General features: G+C 36.3%; 2 protein-coding genes across 3 annotated transcripts in view; both read left to right on the top strand.

Moving 5' to 3' along the window:
• Positions 1–685: 685 nt before the first annotated feature.
• Positions 686–5,725, top strand: meaf6 (MYST/Esa1-associated factor 6). Its single transcript, XM_067411763.1, has 7 exons — positions 686–805; positions 1,403–1,518; positions 1,603–1,690; positions 1,794–1,839; positions 3,483–3,672; positions 4,959–4,992; positions 5,266–5,725. The coding sequence occupies exons 1-7, from the start codon at positions 716–718 to the stop codon at positions 5,278–5,280; spliced, it is 579 nt and encodes a 192-aa protein (XP_067267864.1). The 5' UTR covers positions 686–715; the 3' UTR covers positions 5,281–5,725.
• A 427-nt stretch (positions 5,726–6,152) lies between these two features.
• LOC137002087 (E3 ubiquitin-protein ligase TRIM69-like) overlaps positions 6,153–18,100 on the top strand; it is a 29,648-nt gene continuing 17,700 nt past the window's right edge. Inside the window, exons 1-3 of one of the 2 annotated variants that reach the window (XM_067361588.1) lie at positions 6,153–6,281; positions 9,169–9,722; positions 9,835–9,930. The gene's annotated coding sequence lies outside the window, so the exon portion shown is untranslated. The remainder of the gene's footprint in view (positions 6,282–9,168; positions 9,723–9,834; positions 9,931–18,100) is intronic. The other variant, XM_067361589.1, reaches the window with a different exon arrangement.

Genomic DNA, 18,100 nt, shown 5'->3' with positions numbered 1-18,100 from the left:
GACGAGAATATTTTAGGTTCGCCAAAAAAACAAAATAATGACTTATTTAGTAACCACAAGACCTAAAAAAAAAGAGTTAAATTTAGAAGGATGACAACAGTAAACAAGTTAGAGCATTTTGGTCTGATATATATGAGTGGCTTAAAGTTCCTATTAAGGTGAATTCTCAGTTTTCTAAAAATTATATAATTTTTGGTATTATTATGGAAGATATACATATTCAGTTTATGCTAAATAATTTTCTTATTTTGGGTAAATTTTTCATTCACAAAATGTAAGTGCCTTAAGACAAAACCATTATTTTCTGTCTTTCAAAAAGAATTTTGGTTGTACTGTAAATCTTTAAAGTTGTTAAAATGCATAACAGGAAGAAAACTACTTAGCTTATTAAGGAAATTTAAACTAGAAGACCCTAATGTGTAAATTTTTTTTTTCTTTCTTTTTCTTTCTCCCTCGTTTTACTCTTATATTTTGTTGTGCTCTGCTCTATTGGATTCTCTTAAAATTATGTATTGCCTTATTGTACTTGTTGTTCTTTCTGCAATAAAAAAAAAAGAAAAAAAAAAGACAACAGTAAACAAGTTAAACATACCTTTAAAAAAATCAATAAGAAAACATAGAGAGCGTCCCCTGTCGGCCTGGAGGACATATACAGTACTGCAGTCAGAAGAATCCGCATCAGCTCTTCTCGGTCATTGAGCAGTTCAGTTCCATCATGGCGATGCACGCCAAAGCGACTCCACCGCAGATCCCCGACACCCGCCGTGAGCTCTCCGAGCTGGTCAAGAGAAAACAAGAGCTTGCAGTAATTATACACGTTTCTAAATATCCAAAAGTCCTAAAACCTTATTGATCCGGCACCAAATAATGCGTATATAGACTGGAATACCCGTATCTATGTTAGCATGCTAATGCTAGACTGAAATAAATTTGTACAGATACATTATTTAAAGTGATTGCATGTGTGTTTGTATTTAATAATCAGATAGTCTTAGATTATACTATTTGTACTACATATATCAAAGTGACTTTTCCAATTACTGCTGTATATTTGCATATCACTGCTAACATGCTAACTGTGTTAGCCGCTTTTGTTGTGGCGCCTACTGATGCACAACATACACGGCATTCAAGCATGCCACTTGTGCACAGATTGAAGTTTGCAGTTTGAGAAAATAACAAGTGAAGAAAGTAGAACTGCACAGTGAAATTTATATTATTAGGATGTCAACATATGTAGGTCATGCGTGATTGACAGCTGCAGCTAAAATTATTTTTTAACGTCAATTTTAAATCTTGTTTTTAGCATTAAGCTAAAATAAACACTATGATCAGTGTGTGTGTGTGTATATATCTATATATATGTATGTATTTTACACATTTTGCGCACATTTTTTATCAGGAGACTCTGGTGAATCTAGAAAGACAGATCTATGCATTTGAAGGCAGTTACCTGGAGGACACTCAGATGTACGGAAACATCATTCGAGGATGGGACCGATATCTGACCAATCAAAAGTGAGTGTGAAGAGACTTCATGTGGTTTAACGATGTATAAATCTGAAAGGTGTTCAGGTCAGCATCAACTTTCTTCTGCTTTAGGAATTCCAACAGCAAGACTGATCGGAGGAACAGGAAGTTCAAGGAAGCAGAACGTCTTTTCAGCAAGTCCTCTGTCACATCAGTGGCAGTGGGTATTTCAGAAATATATATTAAGAAATAATAACAAAGAAATTAAAAAATAATTAAGAAAATTATGTAAATCATTTGTGTGTGTGTGGATTGTCTGACAGGCTGTTTGTGCTCTTGGAGGGATTCCTGATCATATGAATGAAAAACGTAAGTAGCTCCTTGTGTCTGCAAGAGCTTTTAATCACTCATGAATCTTCATTTATTGTAAAAAAATAAGCTGTGTTTTAATACTTTAAAACTTCCCCTCCATCATAAGCTCACCTGAACATTCAAAATCAAAAGAGATGTATACCTAGGCAGCATTTTTGGGTATTGGCAGTGAACATAAGTATTGTCAAAGGAATATTCAGACATGCATGTGAAGTCCACAAATGCTGTCTAGGTTGGCAACTCACAAAGTTAAAAGGTGTGTTCAACTTAAAGCAGTGCTGCACAGACCGATCGGTGTATGACATCAAAGAGTGTTTAGAGCATGCTTTTGAATCTCACTCTCACGGTATTTTGATGTAATACACCGATTGGTCTGCTCGGCACCGCTTCAAGTCAGACACACCTAAATGTACACTATATAGCTTTCAGCCTTCTAGCAGTTAAAAGACAAAACTGTGTGCATTTTGCAGAGGAACATTGTTTTGGATGTGCTTCGGCTATGCATGACTGTGCGATGAATACGGTTATCCTTCTGCTCACAAAACATTCACTACTAGTCTTAAAAGATATAACCAGTTTTGATGGAAAGATCTGAAACTGACCAGCTGAAGACATTACTGTAGCTTTACCCATTAAGACACAGTACTTCCTTGATAATGAATTCCAGCACAGCGCTACAACAACCATATTGAAATGACCCTTCACAATAGATAATGCTTTACAATGAACTCTGTTAGAGCTACATATTGCAATTTATCAGTTCAATAAAATACCTTAATCACCAGTTGAGTAATAAAAACATTACATCTTCACATCGCTTTTACAACATTTCAAATCCCTCAGTTCTTGTCATCTTCGAAAAATCCAAGCTAATGTTGATTCTTGTTTTATTACGCGCTCTGTTGGGTTTTCTTTTTGTCAGCAGATATTCAGAGGTTTGAGATTTAGCTGCTCCATATCAACCGTTGTCTTTTTAACTAGCCTATGCCACTCCCAGACTAGACACGTGTCAAAGCAGCCGGAGCAACTTTTCTCTATTTACAGATGTGACGAAAAACACATGGCGAGTGATGTATGCACTCAGTTTCCCATTAAAAAAATCCCTTCAGGTCTAAAATGTAAACGCTTATAATAGGCTTACCATAGTGAATCAGGGTAAGCCAAAAACATGTTTTGGAAGAAAAAAAAAGTTATATAGTGTATTAGGTGTGTGACAAGATGAACATGTGTTGTACATAGTGCAGGAGCAGTCAGAGGTCTCTGATCATGTGACAAAAGTGACGAGGTCACTGACAAGACCATGGCGGAGGATTAATTGCACAACAGAGACTAAGCTTCTGATAAATGTCTTATCTTGTAGAATGTGCACTCAGCACTGCCGCTTCCTTTTCACAGAGTATGAGTGATCGTGAAATCGAAAGTAAAATACGAGCACACATTTAAACGCAATTTTAATACCCCACGTTTTGAAAGCAGCTCCTTAATGCATGCAAATATCTCGCAATATGAAAGCTGTCTTAGGCTGGGATGTGTAGTTGTAACCATCTTGATTTGTAAGTTACTTTGATTCAGTGTATTTAGTGGCCTGATATGTTAATCACTTTATGTTTGTAAACTTTCCTTTTCCTCTGCTCTTATAGGTGAGCCAGGCAGTGGAACAGAGAGCGACACGTCCCCGGACCTCCAGAACCAGGAAAACGAACCCAGCCAGGAAGACACGGAGGAGGCAGACGGAGCCCTACAGGACCTGAAACCCCAGAAAGCTGCTTCCTCTTCCTCTGGAAGCCACCACAACAGCCACAAGAAACGCAAGAACAAGAACAGACACAGGTACCTGATCTCCAGCATGCCCTTGGGGTCCAGGATATGAGATAGTTATTTATTTATGACCTCATTCCAGCTGATCCAGTGCTATTTCAGAACAGGCTGTGAAATGTTTAATGTAATCTCCTGTGGACACATCTGAGTGGATGTGGGAGGGGTTATAAATTAACATATTCATAGATGATTATGATAATCATGCCACTTTTCCCAAATGGGAGGGGTTTACTTCATTTTCATAATGCTGTAGCTCCTGCTTAGTTGGGTTTGCTCTGTATCTTTGTTCTTTCATCTCTTGTGGATTTGGTTTAAAGTCTCTTACTCTGTCCTAATGTTTATCTAATGTTGTTTTGGTCCAGTTTAGACCTATAAGAGGCCTGTTTGATTAGAGAATAAAACACTCAAATAAAAACTGTTTAAAGCTGCCAGACGTCTGTGTTTGTATTAGATAGAGAGAAGGAAGATTTTGAGAAGGTAGTTTTCAACATCTTACAATGAAGAGTATATATACAGCTCATTTTCTTACTGTATTTATTGAGGATTTATGGAAAATTACTATGGATTGGAAGTTTTGAAATTAACAGTGTCTAAAATTAGCCTCAAATGTGACTTTCATAAGTAAATCTTGTCAGTTGGCCTGTAGCTTTTTTTAAGGAAATGCACAACATTTTTTCTTCATTGTTGTACAAAATAAACTCCATTTGCCAATATAATCCTGTCATCAAGCCACAAAAAATGATGTTGAATCATGATTTTGTCATGTGTGGTTTGCTTTGGAGCAGATGAAGTTTGCATCCAGGATCTTCCCATTAAATAAGATGAGCACTAGTTAGGGTCTGATATTGGCTTTTATAGAGGATGTTTTAGTGTCTATATATAAACCCAAGTGTTGACACCCTATCTAGTCCACTGTGGGATTGATGTGCTGGTCGGTCTAGTGCACTAACCTCTGATGCTCTCTTCCTTCCTAACGCTGCCCCCTTCAGCCCCTCTGGCATGTTTGATTATGACTTTGAGTAAGTCTCAATTTTACTTCCTGTTTCTCACTCCCGTGTCTTCTGTCCGTTAGCTGAGTAGGGCCGTCCACGTCGTGTGGATGAATGCTGTGCTGCTTGCTTCTACCTCATCATTGGCAGATGTTGCTGCAGTTTTGATTTGGTTTTGTATTTATTTTTCAGCTGCATGCTTGTGGAGTTCATAGACATGTTGGGTTTTTTAGTTAGTTGCATGCAGAGTTTTAAACGGGTTCATTAGTTTATCTGACCATGATGGGGTTCATTTGTTTCTCTTTACAGATTTGACATGAAGATGAACAAGAAACCCAGAGCGGTAAGTTCAGATGTATTTTTCTTGTACACATGCACATAACTTTTTTTTTTTTTTTTTGCTGTGAAATATATCGAAGTTTGAATGTGTCAGATGATGTCACTACAGACCAATCAGTGATGACAGTATTTGCATATTCTGATGTTATCCTGCTTAAATCTTTTGTTAATAATTGAATGTAAAATTTAATTGTCAAAGCTCGCACTCATATTAGCTCATCTCTCTATCCAGAGTGTTTTTTCTCAGTGTAATAGTTTGATTTGTGTGATTCTGCAGGATTACTCGGCCTAACGGATCTCCTCAGTTTCACTCACAGACATTCACACAAACCTCTTCAGTCAGTCCTGATTCTCTCCGGTTCAGAACGTCTGGATCTTCCCCAGTATTTCTCCACTCTTGTGTTTGCTTCTTTCCTGACCGTAGTGAAGCTCTCAAGTGATTTTTAGTCTCTGATGGATTCAGATCCTGTTATTGCATGATATGTATTTCAAACATGTTCCAGAACTGCTCATAACGCTGGAATCTTTTTATTTATGATGTTACATTGATGATGTATCAGTGGATCCAAACCTTTCCCTCCTGCTTTTGGATACCCATCACTTTTGTTTTGTTAAACTTGTGTAGCTGATGTAAAAAGTTGTCATGTCATATTTTTTTTTTTTTTACCATCTTGTTTTGAATAAAACTTAAATAAGAAATGATTTGTTCTTTAGTGGCCAGATTTAAAAATTAAATGATTGAATTAAAAATCATTTGGACAGTAAGCATCTTTATGTTATTAAATCTATTAATACTAGTTGTTCAAACTAACATTGAGAATCTTCATATCAAGAAACTCATTTTACTGCTGCTTTCTTTTGTTTGAGACGTTATAAACCTTTGTCAAATCATAATGTTTCTCAGAGCATGAGTGAGCCCTTCCTTTACATGAGCAACAGACCGCCCCATAAAATGTAAGTTGAGCAGCATTTGTCCTGGTAACTCTTCACAGAAATCACCAAACATTCAAGCTTTTGTAAGTCTGCTATTTTTTCTTCTTTGTGACCTGATAGAAACACCAGTTCCAAATTACAGATACACATGAACCCAACACACCGAATACAGGAACAAATTTAAGTGAAAGTGTAAATACAGGAGGAGCTCTGACATCACTGTAGTTCAGAGAGATTCAGAGAAAGTGAAACTAACTTGATCAACAACAATATGGACACCTGAAACGATCAACTTCTTTAAACAACAGAATATTTATTGAGCCGTTCAGAGAGTCTTGTGGACACATCTGATCCTCACAGGTAATGATAGAAATATAAGAGGGATTGAGCTGAACAGGTTTCTAATGGAAGTGATCTGGTTTAGTAGAGTTTATGTTGAACTGGAATAAGTTCATGAATCAGGCATGTCAAATACTCTACTTCAGCTGTTTACTGCACTCAAAAGGTATCAGAATAAGCTATTAAAATTATGTGATTTGTTTGGTTTCAAAGCAAAGTTTGGCGTTTTTGTAATTTTTTCACACGGCATAAAGGCTAAAGAAACAGGAAATAAAGATAACTGCAGACAGACATGTCTGAAACCTCAAATAAACATTATGTGGTTGAAACATTGAAGTTCTGATGTGAAATACGAAAAGCGCTGAGCGCGTCCGTCTCTAGCTCAGCTCCAGCCAAAGCGTTTGAATTTAACACTGAACGTTAAAGGTCCCGTTCTTCGTGATCCCATGTTTCAAACTTTAGTTAGTGTGTAATGTTGTTGTTAGAGTATAAATAAAATCTGTAAAATTTTAAAGCTCAAAGTTCAATGCCAAGCGAGATATTTTATTTAACAGAAGTCGCCTACATCGAACGGCCAGTTTGGACTACATCCCTCTACTTCCTTCTTTAATGACGTCACTAAAACAGTTTTTTGACTAACCTCCTCCCACAGGAATACACAAAAAAGGGGGCGTGGTCTTGTTGCGCTCCCACGGAGAAGAGCACCGCTGCGTCCGAAATCGCATACTACATGAGTAGGTACTACATTTGAATTTGAACGTACTTCCCGACCGTTAAAACAGTACGTTCTATATAGTATGAATATGGGTAGTATGAATGGAATTCGGACGTACTACATCCGCCATGTTAATGTTGTCACTTGTCATGCGTCGTCACAACAGCGCGAAAATTTAAATATTTTTAAATAAATTTAGCTAGGAAATTTTACCTCAGAATAAAAATATATCTGTGAATATAACGACAGAGGCTGATTTGAAGCAACAAAATTAAGTAATTTATTGTTAAAAATGAATGCATATAAAAATACACAAGAAACAAAAGACATGAATCAATAAACAAACTTGAATACATTATATATATAAATAAATAATGTGTAGATAGACAGAGAGGGCGAGAGAAATACACAACATGGCCTAAATATTATATACAATATATACAAATAAATACTATGATAATAATATAACGTTACATATTCTAAAAAAAAAAACTATAAACTGTGAGCCCTATAAACTACTGCCGCCTGAATGTTGCTGTCCGTTAAGTTTTCTAATCTCATTAAATTGCTTAACAACGAACGTCTCTGTTAAATAAAACAGTGTTAACAAGCGGATGTAAAGTTATCTCGACCTGTTCGTTAGCTTGATGTGCTGTCAGTAATAATGATTAAACATCTTTTTACAGCCAACTCTTAATCTTCTCATTACATTGTTTAAACTTTCAATAAGTCAGCCGTTTACTTACATAATGTTAAACAAGTGCAATTTAACCACAATAAACACTGTTTTTCCCTGAGGTACTTAAGGACTTGAATGAGCTGCATATCGCCGCTTTCCGCCATTTTTGAATATGAAGAATCCTCTCCTGTGGCATCACGGGATAGCGCAGCGTCCATCGAATGCCTACTACAGAATTCGGGCGGAAGCAGTAGGTCATCCGGGTACTTCTCGCCTACTGTTTTTCGAATACTATGAATTCGGACATACTACTCGCCTCGCATACTGTTTTTCGCATACTATATAGTAGGTAAGTATGTGATTTCGGACGCAGCCCAAGAGTTGCGTTTGTAGAGTGTGTTTGTCGCCATGTCGTCGAAACGCTGTTATTTTCACCCTGCAGTCCAATCACCTTTGTTTGGCCTTCCCAGGGACGCTGTACTTAGAGATCAATGGTTACAATTTATGTTTAACTCGGTTCCCGAAAATTATAATTGTGGTATCCTTACTGCAGTAGTTAATGTTGGACTGCAGTGCACATAATGGCCACAAGAGGGGACTATGTTTATGTATATGGCTGTTTTCCGTATGAGGTACTCTTCTGAGTGAGTGCTAACGTTGTACATTTTCTGTCGCTGCTTGTGGAGATTAAAGAGTTCAGTCTCTCGGGAATTATTGTCTTTTGTGTTCATTCGGCACAACACCACAATAATCCACATGTAAAACAATGTGCAGCACACGTTATGGTAAGAGGCGTGACCTTTCCGGGCACGGTGCGCTAAGCTGCTGTCGAATCACAACACAGGAACCGCTGGCACAATCAGAACTCGTTACGTATTCCTGAAGGAGGGACTTCATAGAACAAGGAAGTCATCAGCCCGTTATTATGACAGTGGAAACAGCGGTATACAGATAAGTAAATTATGTGAAAAATACTGTGTTTTTTTACACGCGAAACATGAACACATGTTATACTGCACACTATAAACACAATCAAATCTTCAAAAAAACACGAAAAACGGGACCTTTAAATTCACACCGGTGTGATCGTAGCCGTCAAAGGGTTAAAATCGATCGGATTTCGGGGTTGGAGGGTGAACAAATCAGATCCCGTTGCACCACCACCACATGAATGGGGGTCGATAAATCAATACTTTTTTTAAATTTATCAAATTAAGTCAATAAATCAGTCACGATGCAGAACAGCAACGCTATAAAACATCCACACTCGTGCTCACATAGCCTACACACTGAAATTTCATGTTATTTTAATTTTAGAAGTGTTTGTTGTCCAGTAGATGGCAGCAATCTTCCGCTAAAGTAATTGAGCAATATTATGTTTGTTTAAAAAATTACATTGTTACAAAAAACTTATCTTACCGTCTGGGATGTAGACCCTAAATGAACAATGTATAGGCCTAAAGGTTAAATTCAGACTCGTAGTGAAGGTGATTTATTTTCATTTCTCTCTCTAGTGATGTCATCCTCCAGCAGTCCACTGACTGAGGAGCTTCAGTGCTCGATATGTCTGGACGTGTTCACTGATCCAGTCAGCACTCCATGTGGACACAACTTCTGCAAGACCTGTCTGAATAAGTGCTGGGACAACAGCATGACCTGCAACTGTCCATATTGTAAAGAAACATTTAAGATCAGACCTGATCTCAAGATTAACACCACACTCCGAGAAGTTGTAGATCACTATAAAAAGAAAAGTCCTGAGAAAAAACCTGAAGTTCTGTGTGACGTCTGTGAGGAAAGAAAGCTGAAAGCCCTGAAGTCATGTCTGGTGTGTCAGAGCTCTTACTGTGAAACTCACCTGGAGCCTCATTTGAGAGTGGCAGGTTTAAAGAAACACAAACTGATCAATCCTGTGAGGAATCTGGAGGACTATATATGTCAGAAACATGAGAGACCTCTGGAGCTGTTCTGTAGAGATGATCAGACAATCGTGTGTCTGATGTGTGTTGTGAAAGACCACCAAAATCACAACACTGTTCCTATAGAAGAGGAGAGTGAAGAGAAGAAGGTAGAAGTTACTGACAAACTGATTTTAAAGGGATCTTATCATGAGGAATCACATGCTTTTTCATATAAATGAATCAATTATGAAAATATATTGTGTTGTTCTCTGTTTATAGACTCAACTGATGAAGACACAAAAAGACGTGCAGCAGATGATCCAGGAGAGAATCAAGAAGATTCAAGAAGTCAAACACTCAGCAGAAGTCAGAAAAGTGAGTTTAAAATAATTTCATTTGTATAAATATTTGAATTCATTCACTCTAATGATTTGTTTAAAAACTGATTCATTTACCACTAGTGCAAGTTAATTTAAACTCTTTCCAGAGATATAAGTAAATACAGACAAGGTAACTGACAACAATTTCTCTAAAATGTAAGTTATTTTATAGTAACTTCTTTATTAAGTTTTTGTACAAAAGTAATATCACATTCACAGTTGCACTGTTGCTCTGGGGCCGTATTCACAAAACATCTTAAGGCTAAAAGTAGCTCCTAACTTGCTGATTTAGGAGAAACTCTTAAAAATAATGGGCGTGTCAGTCCTAATTTTAGGACTCCTAAATTTTTGCTCTAAGAGTATTTCACAAAGCATTTTAGCGCTAAAACTAGCTCCTAAACCTGTGAAACGTTAGGAGTAGTCAAGAGGACTCCTAAGTCACTACCCCGCTAGAAATTTTACGTTCCCAGAACATTCTCAGAACGTCCCCACTGGTGTTGAGTAACGTTCCCATTATGTTCACAGACAGTCACGATGTGGAGTTCTTTTAAGTTTTGGGGGGATGTTATTTGGTGGACCTTCAGGGAACATTCAAGACATTCTCTGAACGTTTAGGGAACCATACTTTATTTGGAAATGTTCTCAGAACGTCCCCGCTGCCCTTGTCAAAAACTTGACTAATAAAAGTGGCTGTTCAAACAAAAACTATTTTCACTTAAAGCTCTTTACAGGTATTTCCTGGATTAATATTATGAAACCTTTTCTTTAAATTGCAAATCTCTTGCATTAAGTCATTAGCTGACAAAAACACACACATGAACTAATGTAACTGCTGTATCACTGCATCAGTAACTACACAGTTACTGTCTTTAAATAAAGCAACATGCAGCAGAACATCTGTGCTTCTGGATCATCACTGACTGAAGCTCAGGAGCTACCCTTCAGCACAATGGTGACACATAAAACTCAGATAACACAAACAACATTAAACAATAACAGGGGCCGTATTCACAAAACATTTTATCTTACCACTAAGAGTTCTCCTAAAAGTTCTTAGCTAAGAGTTTTCTCTTAAAACCTATTCACAAAGCTGCTGAGACAAACTTTTACTAAGGAATAGACTGAAGTCTTAAGCTAAGAGTAAGGGCGGGGCTGACCTCGTTGCTATGGACTATACACACAGTGATTGGCTGATGGGGAGGAGTCAGTGATTTAATCATAGAAACATTGTAGAATGAGGTGTCATGTTTCCATATTAAAATAAAGGTTTAAAAATACAAATGTTGCCCTATTCAAATAAATGTTTTTTTTTAATAAAAATGTTCCCACAGTCAAAATAAAATGTTGACATATTTTTGCCATAAAGGTTTTAAAATGTAGGCTAAGTGTCACTAATTAAACTATCCAGTTAATTGTCCACCTCTTGGATGTCTGCATCTCAAGAGAATGCAGAATTCAACCGACAAATTATGTTTTATAAACAAAGTTTGGGAGAAACACATTCAAACGGTCTTTCTAATCAGCACGAGAAGAGGAATAAATACCCACATAATATTATATATATATTATATATATATATATATATATATATATATTTTTTTTTTTTTTTTTTTTTTTTTTACTCTATTCAATTATTTGTAAGTGTGAACCCATGTAAACCACTGCCACAGGTAATCAGACAATATTTATTTATTTGTTAAAGATTAATTTTTGGCACTGATTCAAATCTATAAATTACATTTTTTTTTATTGCATTGCATTTTATTGCATTTATGAAGAAAATGTTCAGCACCTAAGGCTCTATCCTCTATTCCCTCAATGGTTTTCAGTGTCTTTGTGTGGATTAGGACTGATTGTGATTTGGTCTTAGTGACTTAGGAGTCCTCTTGACTACTCCTAACGTTTCACAGATTTAGGAGCTAGTTTTAGCGCTAAAATGCTTTGTGAAATACTCTTAGAGCAAAAATGTAGGAGTCCTAAAATTAGGACTGACACGCCCATTATTTTTAAGAGTTTCTCCTAAATCGGCAATTTAGGAGCTACTTTTAGCCTTAAGATGTTTTGTGAATACGGCCCCAGATCTCTCTAGATCTCTGCATCTTCACTTATTACAAACCAAATTTTACAGAACATTTGGGACATAAAACGTCCTCTTTTGGTTATGAAAGAGCTGCAGTTCAAGGTTCATTATATGATTTTAGGGGGACGTTCCAATTTGGTTTATTTTATGGTCACATAAGAACGTTACAATGAGGATATTTAGGACATTAAACTGAACATTACTGAACTGAACATACTAGACAATGTTCTTAATACCAGTGGACGTTCTGAGAATGTTCTGGGAACGTAAAATTTTTAGCAGGACAACCTCCCACATAGAAGGCAACATTCTCAGGACCTTGCGCAACGTTCCCTAAAAGTTCTCAAAAGGTGATGAAAATTCTGAACCTTTACAGAACATTCGGGACGTTCCTTAAACGTCTTCTTTTGGTAATGAAAGTGCTGCAGTTCAAGGTTCCTTATATAACTTTAGGGGGTGTTCTCTTTTGGTTATTCTATGGTCAAAAAGAACGTTACACTGTAAAATGTAATTAGTTGAGTTTACTTAGAAAGCTTCATTAAACTGTTGGGTTTAGCTACCACACAGTACAGAGTACTTAGAAATCTTGAGGATTGGTAATTCAATTTTACAAATTGAGTACTTAGTTCAGTCATGTTAAAAATCTTGTTCACATTATGTAGAAACTGCCTTAAATTTCTCAAGCATTTTTTACTCTGTTGCAACAATGGACCATATATTTATTTGTATTTATTAAACTGGAGATACTGTTGAAAATAATAAAGTTTGATGTCACCATCATGGTGGAAAGTGTTTGCTTTAGTTGGGCTCTTGACCTTGACTTTTAACATTAGTGTTTCTCTGGCTGTCGTAACTCAGTGTTTGTAAGACACAGCTGTTATGGTGAAAAAAGCCAAGAGAAATACTGGGATTGATCTGTTGCATCTTTCCTGATGATATCGTTGAATACCCACAGATTTAATCCTGAGGTTTATTCTTAATCAAAAGTGTGAAAAGTGTGGTTTGTCACTTATTTGTTTTTAATAACCAATGAAACTATAGCAAGAGACGGCGCACTGTTGAAATCATATTTTTAATATGTTAGTCAAAAAACATTTTGGACTATATAGACACACGGAGACATCAAGAATCAGTGGTACAGATCAATCCCAGTATTTCTCTTGGCTTTTTTCACCATAACAGCTGTGTCTTACAAACACTGAGTTACGACAGCCAGAGAAACACTAATATTAAAAGTCAAGGTCAAGAGCCCAACTAAAGCAAACACTTTCCACCATGATGGTGACATCAAACTTTATTATTTTCAACAGTATCTCCAGTTTAATAAATACAAATAAATATATGGTCCATTGTTGCAACAGAGTAAAAAATGCTTGAGAAATTTAAGGCAGTTTCTACATAATGTGAACAAGATTTTTAACATGACTGAACTAAGTACTCAATTTGTAAAATTGAATTACCAATCCTCAAGATTTCTAAGTACTCTGTACTGTGTGGAAGCTAGTTTTATCAATTCAAAATGATGAGTTAACTTACTTGCTAAATTTAAGGCAATCGGTTTCCGTAAGTTTTTTTTATGTAAACCCAACAGTTTAATTAAGCTTTATAAGTAAACTACACTAATTACAAAAAAATTACATTTTACAGTGTACAAATAGGAGATTTGGGACATTAACAGAATGTTCCCACATGGTCCTCTGTTGATCATTTAATTACGTTCCCGATATGACTTCAGGGGGACGTTCTATTTTGGTTATTTTATGGTCATGCAAGAACGATGTGGAGTTCTTTTAAGGTTTGGGGAACGTTATTTGGTGGACCTTTAAGGAACATTCAGGACGTGTTTAGGGGACTATCACTATAGGACGTTCTGTTAACTTCCCAAATGTCCTCTTTGTAACATTCTTGCATGACCATAAAATAACCAAAATAAAACGTTCCCCTAAACTCATATCGGGAACGTTATTAAATGACCAACAAAAAAAACATGTAGCAACGTTCAGTTTAATGTCCTAAATATCCTCATTGTAACGTTCTTGTGTGAGCATAAAATTAACCAAATTGGAACGTCCCCCTAAAATCATATAAGGAACCTTAAACTGCAGCACTTTCATTACCAAAAGAGGACGTTTTATGTCCCAAATGTTCTGTAAAGTTTTAGAATTTTTGTCACTTTTAGAGAACTTTTAGGCAAAGTTGAACAAGGTCACGAGAACATCGCCTTCTGCGTTTGTGTTTTATAGAAAATAATAAAGTTTGAAGTCACCGTTATAGAGGAGAGCGTTTGCTTTAGATGTGCTCTTGATTCTTGCCATTTTTAACATTTGATTATCTCTGGCTGCTTTAACTGTGTTATCAAAACACATTAGTTCATCAGATGAATTTGGTTGTTTTGTGCTGGTGATACAATCATCATGGAGTGTCCTGATTCATTGATCATCACCAAAATGTAAACTGAGTGTATTAAATTGCATTTTTGCATTAATTAAAGGTGTTTTTACCCCCTTTTTTATTATTTTTTAATACATTATGCAGTTTTGAGCAGTGTTTCTCACACAGACATCATGAATCAGCGTATGATCCTCAGCGATGGTGTCACTAAAATATCTTTTTTGTAGCTTGTTTTGTGATGTTCAGTGTTTATCTGAAAATTTTGTCACCATTGTTGAGGATCATATGCAGAATCTTGATGTCTGTGTGAATCTACGTGATACTGTCTGAATAATTTCTGCATAAGGATAAAAACTTTCATAATCCTGCATTATGTCTAGATGAATGATAACACAATTTTCAAAGATTTGTGAATAAGACCACCGTATGAGTTTATATCATCATCAATAATCAAGCATCCAAAACCAATTTGAACAGACTTTAATTTTTTCACAATTTTTTATTGTACCAAATGCTTTAGAAAAACACAGTTACAACAATTGGAGAAAAACTAAAGTCAAATTGTCAAGGGTCAGGAGCCCAGCTAAAACAAGCGCTTACCTCCATAACGGTGACATTTATAAATTTTGATAAAACATCTACACCTCATTAAGAAGATGTGTATGAAAGAAACAAAGAAACAAAAACTTTTATTAGTCAATTTAGCTCTAATTTTCAATTCATGTTTTTGAAAAGGGCAGCAGGGACGTTCTGAGAACATTTCTAAATAAAGTATGGTTCCCTAAACGTTCAGAGAATGTCTTGAATGTTCCCTGAAGGTCCACCAAATAACGTCCCCCAAACCTTAAAACAACTCCACATCGTGACCGTCTCTGAACATAATGGGAACGTTACTCAACACCAGTGGGGACGTTCTGAGAATGTTCTGGGAACGTAAAATTTCTAGCGGGGTAACCTGTCACCTAGTAACGTTCCCAGAACATTCAGAGACAGTCACGATGTGGAGTTCTTTTAAGGTTTGGGGAACGTTATTTGGTGGACCTTCAGGGAACATTCAGGACGTTCTAGGAATGTTTAGGGGACTATCACTATAGGACGTTCTGTTAACTTCCCAAATGTCCTCTTTGTAACATTCATGCATGACCATAAAATAACCAAAATGGAACGTTATTAAACGATCAACAGAGGACCGTGTGGGAACGTTCTGTTAATGTCCCAAATATTCTCTTTGTAACGTTCTTTTTTGACCATAAAATAACCAAAATGGAACGTCCCCCTAAAGTCATATAAGGAACCTTGAACTGCAGCACTTTCATTATATTCATTATATATATACTAGTTTAATTAGTGACACTTAGCCTATATTTTAAAAACTTTATGGCAACAATATGGCAACATTTTATTTTGAATAGGGCAATATTTGTATTTTTAAACCTTTATTTTAATATGGAAACATGACACCTCATTCTACAATGTTTCTATGATTAAATCGCTGACTCCTCCCCTTCAGCCAATCACTGTGTGTTTACTCCATAGCAACGAGGTCAGCCCCGCCCTTAATCTTAGCTTAAGACTTCAGTCTATTCCTTAGTAAAAGTTGGTCTCAGCAGCTTTGTTAATAGGTTTTAAGAGAAAACTCTTAGCTAAGAACTTTTACTGCTATTTAGGAGAACTCTTAGTGGTAAGATAAAATGTTTTGTGAATACGGCCCCAGATCTCTCTAGATATCTGCATCTTCACTTATTACAAACCACTCTGACTTTGTTTCTTTCATACAAATCTTCTTAATGAGGTGTTGATGTTTTATCAAAATTTATAGATATCACCGTTATGGAGGTAAGCACTTGCTTTAGTTGGGCTCCTGACCCTTGACAATTTGACTTTATTTTTTCTCTAATTGTTGTAACTGTGTTTTTCTAAAGCATTTGTTACAATATAGAATTATGAGAAAATAAATATGATCAATTGGGTTTGGATGCTTAATCGTTGATGTTGATTTGATCATCATACAGTGACCTTATTCACTGATCTTCGAATATTGTGTTTTCTTTTATGTAGACATATGATAACGCATAAGATCCTGTCCTTTTTTTGAAAGTTTTTATCCTTATGCAGAAATTTTTCAGACAGCATCATGTAGATTCACACAGACATCAAGATTCTGCGTATGATCCTCAACAATGGTGACAAAATTTTCAGATAAACAGATTAACTCTGAACATCACAAAACAAGCTACTAAAGTGACAAAATAACGATGCTCTATAACGGTGACTTCAAACTTTTTTTCTATAAAACACACACACAGAAGGCGAAGTTCTTGTGCAACTTTGTCTAAAAGTGACGAAAATTCTGAAATTTTACAGAACATTTGGGACATAAACATCCTCTTTTGGTAATGAAAGTGCTGCAGTTCAAGGTTCATTATATGACTTTAGGGGGCGTTCAAATTTGGTTTATTTTATGGTCACACAAGAACGTTACAATGAGGATATTTAGGACATTAAACTGAACGTTGCTACATGGTTTTCTGTTGGTCATCTAATAACGTTCCCGATATGAGTTTAGGGGAACGTTCTATTTTGGTTATTTTATGGTCGCGCAAGAACGTTACAAAGAGGACATTTGGGAAGTTATCAGAACGTCCTATAGTGATAGTCCCCTAAACATTCCCAGAACGTCCTGAATGTTCCCTGAAGATCCACCAAATAACGTTCCCCAAACCTTAAAAGAACTCCACATCGTGACCATCTCTAAACGTTCTGGGAACGTTACTAGACAACGTTCTTAATACCAGTGGACGTTCTGAGAATGTTCTGGGAACATAAATTTTTTTAGCAGGACAACCTCCCACATAGAAGGCAACATTCTCAGGACCTTGCGCAACGTTCCCTAAAAGTTCTCAAAAGGTGATGAAAATTCTGAACCTTTACAGAACATTCGGGACGTTCCTTAAACGTCTTCTTTTGGTAATGAAAGTGCTGCAGTTCAAGGTTCCTTATATGACTTTAGGGGGACGTTCTCTTTTGGTTATTCTATGGTCAAAAAAAAACGTTACAAATAGGAAATTTGGGACATTAACAGAACGTTCCCACATGGTCCTCTGTTGGTCATTTAATAACGTTCCCGATATGACTTCAGGGGGACGTTCTATTTTGGTTATTTTATGGTCATGCAAGAATGATGTGGAGTTCTTTTAAGGTTTGGGGAACGTTATTTGGTGGACCTTTAGGGAACATTCAGGATGTTCTGGGAATGTTTAGGGGACTATCACTATAGGACGTTCTGTTAACTTCCCAAATGTCCTCTTTGTAACGTTCTCGTGCGACCATAAAAAACCAAAATAAAACATTCCCCTAAACTCATATCGGGAACGTTATTAAATGACCAACAGAAGAACATGTAGCAACGTTCAGTTAATGTCCTAAATATCCTCATTGTAACGTTCTTGTGTGAGCATAAAATTAACCAAATTGGAACGTCCCCCTAAAATCATATAAGGAACCTTAAACTGCAGCACTTTCATTACCAAAAGAGGATGTTTTATGTCTCAAATGTTCTGTAAAGTTTTAGAATTTTTGTCACTTTTAGAGAACTTTTAGACAAAGTTGCACAAGGTCACGAGAACATCGCTTCTGTGTGTGTGTTTTATAGAAAATAATAAAGTTTGAAGTCACCGTTATAGAGGAGAGCGTT

The sequence above is a fragment of the Chanodichthys erythropterus genome, chromosome 15 (assembly GCF_024489055.1).
Source record: "Chanodichthys erythropterus isolate Z2021 chromosome 15, ASM2448905v1, whole genome shotgun sequence".
Lineage (NCBI taxonomy): Eukaryota > Metazoa > Chordata > Actinopteri > Cypriniformes > Xenocyprididae > Chanodichthys > Chanodichthys erythropterus.
The sequence above is the reverse complement of the archived record's forward strand: the minus strand, read 5'-3'. Positions and strand labels throughout refer to the sequence as shown.

Coding starts and splice junctions, on each gene's coding strand:
- meaf6 (XM_067411763.1), top strand. CDS start 716: ATGGCGATGCACGCCAAAGCGACTCCACCGCAGATCCCCGACACCCGC. Junction 1,691..1,793: donor CCTCTGTCACATCAGTGGCA/GTGGGTATTTCA, acceptor ATTGTCTGACAG/GCTGTTTGTGCTCTTGGAGG. Junction 1,840..3,482: donor TGATCATATGAATGAAAAAC/GTAAGTAGCTCC, acceptor CTGCTCTTATAG/GTGAGCCAGGCAGTGGAACA.